Here is a 10865-nt window from a genome sequence, read left to right on the forward strand (position 1 = left end):
CCCACCCCATATGCAACAGGTCAGACCACGATGGTCCACAAGTTCTTTATCAACAGATGGATAAACAGCATCCACTGTCCACTCCAGTGGGTGTGGTTTTTGGCTTCAGCTGCCCTTGAGCTGGCCCACCCCATGTACAACAGGTCAGACCACGATGTCCACAAGGTCTTTGTTAACTGGCTTTTGGAAGGAAATTACTGGACTGTCTGCCTAGTCTGGAAGTTCCACCAAAACCCCTTCAGTATCATACACAGCAGCACGCCAGGCCCCACGGCCATGTGGGTGGGGACTGCCCAGGAGGCCCACTGGCCAGGAGTTGAACTTGGGTCTCCCATGTGGAAGGCAGCATTCTACCACTGAACCACCAATGCCCACTGCCTTATCACAGAGTCTCACTGTGGTGGTGTGCCTCTGAATCAATCCCAACTCACAGCAACCCGTGACGTCAGAGCAAAGGTGCCCCATAGGACTTCCCAGGCTGTGATGTTCAGGAGAGCAGATTGCCAGATCTTTCTCTGGGGGAGTGACTGAGTGGTTGAAATAGCCAATCTTTCGCTTAGCCCCTGAGCCCTTCAACCAATACATCACCAGGATCTTCAGTGGGCTATTACTCAGCTATAAAGAGAAATAAAGTCCTGACACATGCCACAACATAGATCAACCTTGAAAACACTGAGCTGAGTGAAACTGAAAAACTAAACTCACTGCTGTCGAGTCGATCCCAACTCATAGTGACTCCTCCTTGGGTTTCTGAGGTGGTATCTCTATGGAAGTAGATTGCCCAGTCGTGAGGCACAAACGGACAAGTATTAAAGGATCTCACTTACATGAAAAGTCTAGACCAGACCATCATAGACAGACCAAAGTTTATGAGCAGTTTCAGGGGCTGACCCAACGGGTAAGTACATGGCTGCTGACCCGGAGGTCCATCATTTGAACTAGGCAGCAGCTCTGTGGGAGACAAGACCAGGCAATCTGCTCCCATAAAAACTACAGCCTAGAAAACCCTATGTGACAGGTCTACACTGCCACCTAGGGTTAGTACGAGTCAGAATTGACAACGGATAGGAGGGAAGGTGCAAGAAGGAGCCACTCACTTGGTGTCTGTTCAGGGTGACTGAAAAATCTGGAATCGGACAGTGGGTAGTGATGAATGTAAACAGTGTCACGAAATGGGACCTGTGAAAACACACTGAAATGATAAATGCTTGGTTCTACTGATACTTATACCAAAACAAGCACAAACCAGTCTGCTCCCTTTAGGGCTTGGGAACAAGACAAAGAGGGTGGCTGCACATTTGTAAGTGTACTAAATACCACTGAACTGTCACTTCAAAATAGTTTGTTACACACATGAATTTCACCTCCATTAGGAAACAAAACGGTATGAAGGCAGTCATCTCTTTAGTTCGCCACTGATCTATCCAGGATTAAACATGCGTAATAGTAACTGTGTATGTCAGAGCCTCTTGAGTTTTAAATCTGTGATTTTTGTTTCAAGCACTCCATTTCAAATCCATCATGAGGCATGCTTTTGTTCCAGGCACATGTTTATTAAAATCTGAATAAAGGATTTTTCTGCAAGGTAAGTTTTCACTTGCATTACAGCCTGCTTCCCTACCTTCTAAATTTCAATGACAAAGAAGGCAGGGAATGAGGATGAACGTTATCGATTATAAAGCTACACTCTGAAATAAAACAAAATTCTGTCCCAGTTTTCGCCATTTCTGAAGAAATCTATTGCTTATGTGGCTAATGTGCCAATGAGAACAGGTGTGATCATGGCTAACTACAAAGTTCTTAAGAGTCTAAAAATCCATCCCTCGAGTTTCCATGTTTCAAAGACAAAGGGACGGGGCAGAGGACAGTAAGTGGAAGGTGACTGAGTCAGCCTGGCCTGAGCTGCCAGTGAGGAGGTGGACAGAGCCATCCCAGTGCCCAGTGGCGTACTCACTGGCAGCGGCCATTACTTCAAAGAACAGATTCCAAATGACCACAATTTCCTTCACAACTCTGTTGTCACAAATCAGGGACGCAACATTCCTCAGAAAGGTGCATACACACCTTTCACTTCTAATGAGGGATTTTTAAAACTTTAGAACCCACAGGGACCTGAGAAGGTCTTTGGACGGATATATTTAAGCTGAGAGCAGGCAGTGGTGATGTTCTCAGAGCTCACAGGTGGGTGTTTGTCACTGGGTCCCTAATGAAAGATGAAATGGAACTTCTTCTATGGGTCTGTCTTTTCTTTCCAGGGAAAACAACGATTAGAAACCTTTGCACTACACTTCCTCGATTTCCCTGATGAAGGCACCACATGGGCCATGTGAGGTACCAGTCATTCTGTGAGACACGAAGATGTGCAGAAGAGCCACACAGACTGCTTTTCACCTTCGGTCGCACCTGCCAGTGGGTCTGAAGGGCCAAGACATTAAGGGATTCAACACAACATGCCAAGCAGACAGGCAAGCCTGGTGGATATGTTCAAAGCTAGATGTATATTAAAATGGTCATATTTGGCTCAATAACCGAGTTATGTAGTGAGAAACAGCAAAACACTGCTGATGAGGGAGAGGCACGCTCTGAAAGAGGCATTAACTGAGTTATGTAGTGAGAAACGTTGATGAAGGAAAGGCACGTTCTGAAAGAAACGCTCGTGAGCAGAACACAGAAACACAGCCGGCTCGTTCTGCTGTGTTTCTAAAGGAAAGGGTGGGAGAGAGACGTGGTATAATTGTTTTCCAGGGGACGTTTCTGTCATGCCCAGTAGACCGTTGCGTTGGCTTCTCAGTCATTTCTTGCACAGGCTGCTGAGAAGAGATTAGTTCTCTGCTGTGTAGAAGCGGTACATCAGGGCCACGACCAGTGCCGAGATGGCCGGGATCACCCAATTGGTCCACCAACTGCAAAGAGACGGTGGGCAGTGAGAGCCACATGGCCGCTGAGGCAGGGACTTAAATGCTTGTTCCTTCTGGTAGGACATTCCCAAGGTACCCTCTCTTACCTCCATATCCCACACAGCTGAAAAGACAATACTGGGTGGCTAAAAGTGGTGTGCTGGGACACATGCCCTACTGCACTGGGAAGCTATCTGATTCGACCTGGTCCCATCCCAGCCAATCCTATCCCTGTCCAGATCGCATTATAAGAAAACCAATGACCCCACCAGGTGAACTAAGACCAATTTCCATAAACTTCACACGAACAGCCAGGAATCACTTCACACAGGCACTACTTAGGAGCAAAGTTTTATCTAAAAGTTACAAACTCTGGGTTAAATCCCAAACTGATGAAACTGCCTGTTCCTTGCATGTTTCAGTCTAACTGCACACACTAATGAAGACTTTAAAATGGCACAAGACTGAGAGCCAGAGACCATGATGCTCATTTTGGGAATGTCATGTTTGCTACACTGTAGTCAGGAGTCCAAACCATGTGTCCCTGGAGGTTGCTACCAGGGGCCATCATTCCACCATGCCAGACAGTGTCATGATCTGTGCTTGGTGGATTTAAGGTGTTAAGAAATGAATGCATTCCCAAACCACTCACTTAATTCACATACCGTTTGGCCTCAGGCAAGAATTTGATCTACTATAAACTGCGGATTGATCACAGGCAGAGCTAGAAAGAATACCTGCAATTTACATTCAAATTTATCATTTCTTACAAAAATAAACACTCAGGTTTTAGAGCCTGAATAAAGGCAGATATATGTGTATTTTTTCCTGCCATAGACCTTCCGGTGGTGTAGTGCCTAAGGCATTTGACTGCTAACCAGAAGGTTGGCGGTTCAAGACCACCAGCCACTCCTCAGAAGGAAGACTGGGCAACCTACTTCTGTAAAGATACTGCCTCGGAAACCCAAGGAGGGGTCATTATGAGTTGGGATCGAGTTTGGCAGTGAGTTTGGGTTTTTTTTTTTTTTTTTTTGTATAGACTTTCTATCCTTTAAAACTCTTCACACAGCACTAATTGAACACTAAGTTCAGTATAAAGATTTAAACTTCAAAAGGATTACGAGTGTCATTTTCATCTCGGAGTTTGTTGGGGCTTTCAGTTTCTGTACAGGAAGAAACTGTCACATCAGACAAAGTAAGAGAGGTACTGCCTGCAGGCAGGGGTGTAGCAGAACACCCACAGACTGGGCAGGGCAATTGGGCACGAAACAGACTAGACACAAATGGCTGCTTCCAAGCTTGGCACCAGGGGAAAACAGAGATTCCGTGCATCCTGCACGCTTCTGGGGGCGATGCAGAAGGAAAAGCTGGGGTGGCTATGGAGAGTGCTGGCTGGCCTGAGCACTCCGACAGGACCGACTGCTGGACCATCCAGGGACACTGTGTGGGTGTCAAGCCCAGCCTGGACAACCACCATGAAAGGACACGAGGGAATTCAAGCATGCAGAGGGGCTTCAGATAGGCCAAGGGCCCCAGCCCAACCTGACTTTAGGAGCCCCAAACCCCCAAACGGATGCATCGTGGAAAGGAGCACCTTACACACCTGGAGTCTGAATCAACAGTCGTAATGAGAGTTTCCTGAAACAAGAAAGAAAAGGCAAGTTCAAGTGTGAATACTTACTCAACTGACTAACATCCTGTTAGAAGAAGGTCACAATATTTGATTTAATGTGTTCTTCAAGATATACTGAGGGAATGTGACTTCAAAACTTTAATTAAAATGCTTAATGTCACAATTTTTTTCAGAAGAAAACATTTACAGAATTTTCTGCATTTAAATTACTTAATATTAGTTAAGCTTGATCATTTGAAAGAAAATGTTAAAAAATTAATATACAAGACAAAATACATTGCATGTAATGGGTATCTGAATGCTTCAGCACAGAACCGTTTAAACACACCCCACAACAGCATCTCTTCAGGAAGCTCGGTTTTATTCTTCAAAAGCATAAATAGAATGTTCAAGAAAAATATCACTTACTCAAATCTTATGTGAAGTGAAAATGTACCTCAATTGTATGAAAAGACATGTCAACCAAACAGAAAACAAGTAAGGCCTGTCCTTTGCGCACATAGCCCTCCTCCATGCTACAGCCCCAGAGGCCCAGCAGCCTCCAGGGTGCTTGGCTCAGGGCTCACACCATCACCGACGACACCCTCCAGGAGGGAGCGCTGAGCCTTCCACACCTTGGTCTGCATGACCTTCCGACCTTCTCAGCCACAGTCTTCTCAGCAATGCCAGCACAGTGCAAAAATGACTTGGACTAATGCCTATTTCCCCAAATAGCTGAGTATCTGTGCAATCATGAAGCACATACCTCCCCAGGCTTGAAAATATATTAAGAAGCATCCTTTAGATACGCCACAACAGCCCAAACATTAGTAACACCTCACACTTATGCAGCAGCCGTGAGTAAAGCAGCCGAGGGCTCGAGTCACAGCTCAGCTGCCTCCCAAAGCGCAGGACCAAACCGCATCAGCCAAGCATGCGCCAGCCGTGTGCTGCGAGGCAAAGCAACGCTCTGCCCAGCACGGTTAACACACCCCCAGGAAAAGGAAGAGCAAGCCAAGCAGTCGCGAGGCCACCAACCTTGAAGTATCACCTTTAAGATTCCTGACACAGAGGGGGGAAAAATAAGTCATTTAAATATAAACCACTTAGCAGTTTTTAACAGTGTTAAATCTTAGAGACTAGAAAAAAATATTCCTAACTACTGCACTGCAAGATTATTCTTCAATTTTTGCATCTATGCGTCAAATTTATACAAGAGTTACCAGAAATAATCAAAATGCTCAGAAACTGTTGTTTAGCTATAGAAGAAAGACACGATCCGTTCTGGAGTGAAAAGCAGCAGCCCGCCGAAGGCTAGGAGTCCACCTGGACAAGAGTCCCTGAGGGCACGCACGATTAACACCCCGAAAAGACTCGAGTCCACCACACAGCTCCTGGGAAGAAAGGCTGGCAGTCAACCGCCCCAAAATCGAAAGTCGAAAAGTTGAAAGCCTTGGGAAGCACAGTTCTACTCTGACACGTATGAGGTCACCCGGAGTCAGGCTGACTGGAAAGCACCTAGTTCTCTTAGAAAATAAGGCCTGCAGTCATGGCATGACTATCACATTGTCGTACTGAAGTACATGCACACACGATTCACCGAACAGACTAACAACTCTATGAAACTCAGCTGCCTGTCTTCCTCTCGCTTCATAGTAGCCAAGAGTGCTAAAGTCACCATGAGTGCTAATGCTGATGCTGCTACCAGGGTGCCTCTGCCACCGCTACCCTGCCCTCCACCACCACCATGACCTTTGAAACAGGTAAACTTAACAACAAAGTCACACACACTTTGGATGGCTTCTTATCCACTAGGCTCCATCACCCAGGGACGCAGGAGAGTCCAATCAAGTGTAAATCACCACTTGTCACACTGTGAAAAAGAAAACTGTCCTGGTAACCAGTGATGGAGGGCACCTCAGCTGGATTTCTGTATGTAGATATCAAATGTACCAACAATGAACAGGGAGAACAAGCCTCTCATCTCCACTGCAACTCAGCCACCAGTACTCATGACCTGGAAAGCTGCAATTTACATTAGACAAAGGTCAGCAATTCAATCAGTGCAGATAAACTCCACATAGAAACAAGCAGACCCTATCAAGCATCTATCTGTAAGACAGCCATCACATCTACCACAGTTCATCTCACTCTGACATTGCTCAGCTCAAAGACGTTCTCTCCCCTAAGGTACTCCTAGTGGACTGATGCGTTCACATCACATCCAGAGCCCACAGAAGCTACTTCCTAGCCTTCAACCGACAGGCCTGGAAAGGAGTGTGTGAGGCTCACCTCCAAGTATTCTCGTTGCCTCCATGGCAAGTCTGTCTCACAGGGACAGACACAGCAGTGCTCTGAGAACTGCAATGAATGACAGGCACTGTGATTTCTAATATCCTCCATGTGAGCCAATTTGATAGACATGCATCTGTTCCATTAAAAGTGCTAAATTTGTGTGTTTATGGCTATCATCTTAATCGGCAACTTAACATCATGCTTCCTTGGGGCAGGTCCAGCTGGTGATCTGGCTACCTCTCATTTCACAAGTGCACTGGGTTTCTCTGCAGCAGCATCTGGACACTTCAGAAAACAGGACGTGTGTACTGGTCTGGAGATAGGCAGGTGGCTACACGTACACCTTCATTCACACAAAAGGAACCACTGACGGACGTGCTAGTCTGCTGGTAAACTACAAGCACAAGAAAGACAAATCTAGAAAAACATTCATTTCTTTTCTTCCATCTTATTTGCTTAAAGCCTCTTGGCACATATTCCTCCAGCTCTCCTCTACTTTAAACAAAGTCATAAAAGAGGAGGAAGACCAATGTTTAAACAAAAACACTCCAAAGTCGATCAGTCTGTAAAATCTCTAGATAGAGTAGAAAGAACTGATGTTAAAAAGTTAGCATGATCCTCACTCCAGTGAGGCCTTCTATACCCAGCAGGATGATCCACTGTGTAACGCTGAGCCAAGCCTTGCAGCACTCTATCTCAATGCTGTCAGGAGAGCTCTCCTTAAGGTTGAAAGCAAAAGTCCCTGTGTGGACTTTTTACCATGGATCCTTGCCCTGTCTCCAAAATATCCAAACTTTTAAAGTAAACAACACTTTAAAACAGAAAGTCCAAACAGAAAACCACACCAGACCAGGAGCCATCAGAAGACACACTGTCTGTGCTGTCACACACACTGACCTCTCTCCAAGTAAATGAAGAGGAGTGGAGCCTGCACTTCAAAAACAACGCTGTTATGCTGGACCAGGCTGACCACCAGGGTCCTCGATGCTCTTTACTGGCCCTTTCTGCTGTGGATTTCTGGGTTAGGGACATGGTCTGACCTGCAGTTGACCTACATTCATGTATGATCCAAATCACACGGATCTTTGCTATGGCTGAACAATGTACAGCAATACTATTAATAGACTGAACACCGGACAGGAAAAACACATTTTTATGACAGACTTCAGGGAAAAAGCAAAAACTGCCCTGAGCACAGAATTCTAGCTACCTTAAAAGTAGCCTGAGAAAAGACAATGCAGTCAGGTGAACAAACAGCAAGGACTTGAGCAACCCTCACAGAGGCAACCAAAATTCTGAAGTCCATCTGTTATCTTCCTGAAGTGTTGATAACACCAAGGTGGAGCTTATGCGTTTTGGCACAGGAAAAGCTGCCTTACATAAGCTCTCTACTGGACTATCTGGGGTGAACGTGGCATTTATGCTTGAATTACTGGATTAATTGCTTAGACTCTGCGACACATTAAAGACAATGCTTAGTCAGTAACAGCCAGAACAATGTGTTTCATGCTTCTTAACATAACCAGCTCAGGGGAGCCTTGCTGTCAGACTCTTAACAAAACCAGGGGCCTCAGCCAAACCCAAAATCACATGCTCTCAATGTTGTTTATTTTAAGCAAAATTCCCCCCATAGTCCTTTCCTTACAGCTAAGAACGATTCTGCCTACTTGCCCTTTTTGGACATGCTGCTACCACGTCATGGCTGTTCTCACCAATTATTACTATGGATTTATCTTCAAATATAACTGGGATGGTTCGTTTACAGAGAAGGGTTGGTTCACCAGAGCTTAAAATGACTATTTCCTGGAGTTCCAGTAAGATGGGAGAATAGGCAGAAAGAATGCACAGACCTTCTTCAACAAAGAAATGGGAAATCAATTATAACACAGATACAGAAGATAATCCTGGGTCCCTGAGCCTTGACGGGAAGGATATATAAGTGAACTAAACTCCAACTAGTAGAAGAAGTTCCATGAAAACACCAAAAAAGGAGACATACGGAACGGCGGTCTGGCAGCGATCCTGATGGCACAGACAGCTGGATACTGCTGAGTGGTGGTACGACCTAAGAATTAACCTAAAAATCAGCCCTGCTAGCCAGGGACTGCACGGAGGACTGCTCTGGTGGCTGGGGAATAAAAGGGGGAAGCAGTGGAGTGGGAGGCGGGCTGAGTTGTGGATTTTTACCCGTCTAAAGGGCGCAGCCATTTTGAATGTTTACAAGTGGTTTGACCATTTTGGATATTTAAAGCAACAGCATTCTCCCAGATTCCAGGGACTTAAAAACAGTCTCCACTTGCCTGAAATCGCAAGGACATTCCAGCCACAGATGACCGGAAAGGTGCAACATTCCCCTTGTTACTCTTATACCCCACACCATCTTGATGAACAGAGGTGTGGCCATCCCTCACTCCCACCCACCTTCTGGGCTGGCAGGAGTTCCATCTCAGTCTGTGTGCTCGGATGGAGCCTGGGTGCCCTGCCACACCCTTCCCTGATTTTTCCTTTTTTCTATTTTCTGTTTTTTAGTTTATTTTTGTCTGTTTTAAAACTACTATCATTATTACCACTTTTGTGCTTTTACTATTATTCTTTATTCTTCCCCTTCCAGGTTCTAGTTTTCAGCTTTTTTTCTTTTTCCTGTTCCTGGTTGCAATTTTTTTTTTTTTTTTTTCTTTCTCATGGTTAACCCCATTCCTTATTTTTCTTTTTGCATTTTTTTTGCCATTTTTTCTTCATTATTCTTCTTCCTTACCTTTTTTCTTTTATTGACCTCTCTCCAGATATTGCATTTTTTTTCCTTTTCCCCTTTTTTTCTTTTTATGGTTACTATTCCTGTGTGATTACAGTGTGTGTTTTGTCCATTTGCTTTTACTTTTTTGAAGGTTATTCAATTGTTATTTTTGTCTAACAGTGGAAGACAGCAACAGTCCCCATAAAACACACTACACCAACACCTCCTACAGCTTCAATTACTGAGTGAGATCCACCACTTCCTTCTCTACCAACGGGCCAACAATAAACCACCACCAAGAAGAGCCTGCTCACCCTTGGCTGCTCTTCACAAACAGTTAACAGAGATCTAAATACAACACCACCACAATGTCTCAGAGACAACAGACCATCACAGTCCACACAAAGAAGTAAGATAAAGTGATAGAAACAAGGGAGCAGGATACAGACCCAGAACACATCCCTGAGGAAAAAACAGCATTGGAACTCTCTGATAAGGAGTTCAAAAGAATTATATTTAGGTATCTTCAAAAGACTCAGAGACAGACCAAGGAAAACACAGACAAAACCCTAGAACAATTTCAAAAGACAATACAAGAACAAAATGACAAAATAAATGAAAAATCAGAAATTATTCCAAATCTACAGATAGAAATCCAGAACATTAATACTAAATTGACAGAATTAGATAACACATTGAAAGGGCAAAGGAGTAGAATTGATGCAATGGAAGATAGAATTAATGAGACTGAAGACAAATACCTGAATACTTCTCTGGAAAGGGATAATCAGAAAAAAGTTCAAAACTAAATGAAGAAAGCCTAAGATTCATGTGGGATACCATAAAAAAGGAATAACCTACGTGTCACTGGAATTCCAGAACAGGAACAGAAAAAGAAAACCACCGAGAGAATTGTCCAAGATTTGTTGGAAGAGAACTTCCCTGATATGATGAAAGATGAGAATATATCATTTAGGGAGTCCAATGAACCCCAAATAGGATACACCCCAAAACAAAATCACCAAGAAATATCATCATAAAACTCATCAAAACCAAAGACAAAGAAAGAATCCTGAAAGCAGGATGGGAAAAACAAAAAGTTACTTACAAAGGACAGCCAGTAAGAATAAGCTCTGATTTCTCAGCACAAACCATGCAAGCGAGAAGGCAATGGGATGGTATATATAAAATCCTGAAAGAGAAAAATTTTCAACCAAGAATTATATACCCAGCAAAATTGCCCATCAAATATGATGGTGAAATTAGGAGATTTCCAGATAAGCAGAAATGAAGGGAATTCATTAAAATCAGACCAACCTTACAAGAG

At 44.2% G+C, this 10865-nt stretch overlaps 1 protein-coding gene across 1 annotated transcript in view; it reads right to left on the reverse strand.

Moving 5' to 3' along the window:
* Window positions 1-2821: 2821 nt before the first annotated feature.
* The window catches only part of LOC103207168 (cytochrome b5), a 46925-nt gene continuing 38881 nt past the window's right edge, over window positions 2822-10865 (reverse strand). Inside the window, exons 4-5 of the mRNA XM_007952727.1 lie at window positions 4501-4535; window positions 2822-2903 (exon numbers count right to left, since the gene is read on the reverse strand). Of these exons, the coding sequence (XP_007950918.1) occupies window positions 2822-2903; window positions 4501-4535 (117 nt within the window). The remainder of the gene's footprint in view (window positions 2904-4500; window positions 4536-10865) is intronic.

The sequence above is a fragment of the Orycteropus afer genome, unplaced genomic scaffold (assembly GCF_000298275.1).
Source record: "Orycteropus afer afer isolate SDZICR_OR568_19922 unplaced genomic scaffold, OryAfe1.0 scaffold00356, whole genome shotgun sequence".
NCBI lineage: Eukaryota > Metazoa > Chordata > Mammalia > Tubulidentata > Orycteropodidae > Orycteropus > Orycteropus afer.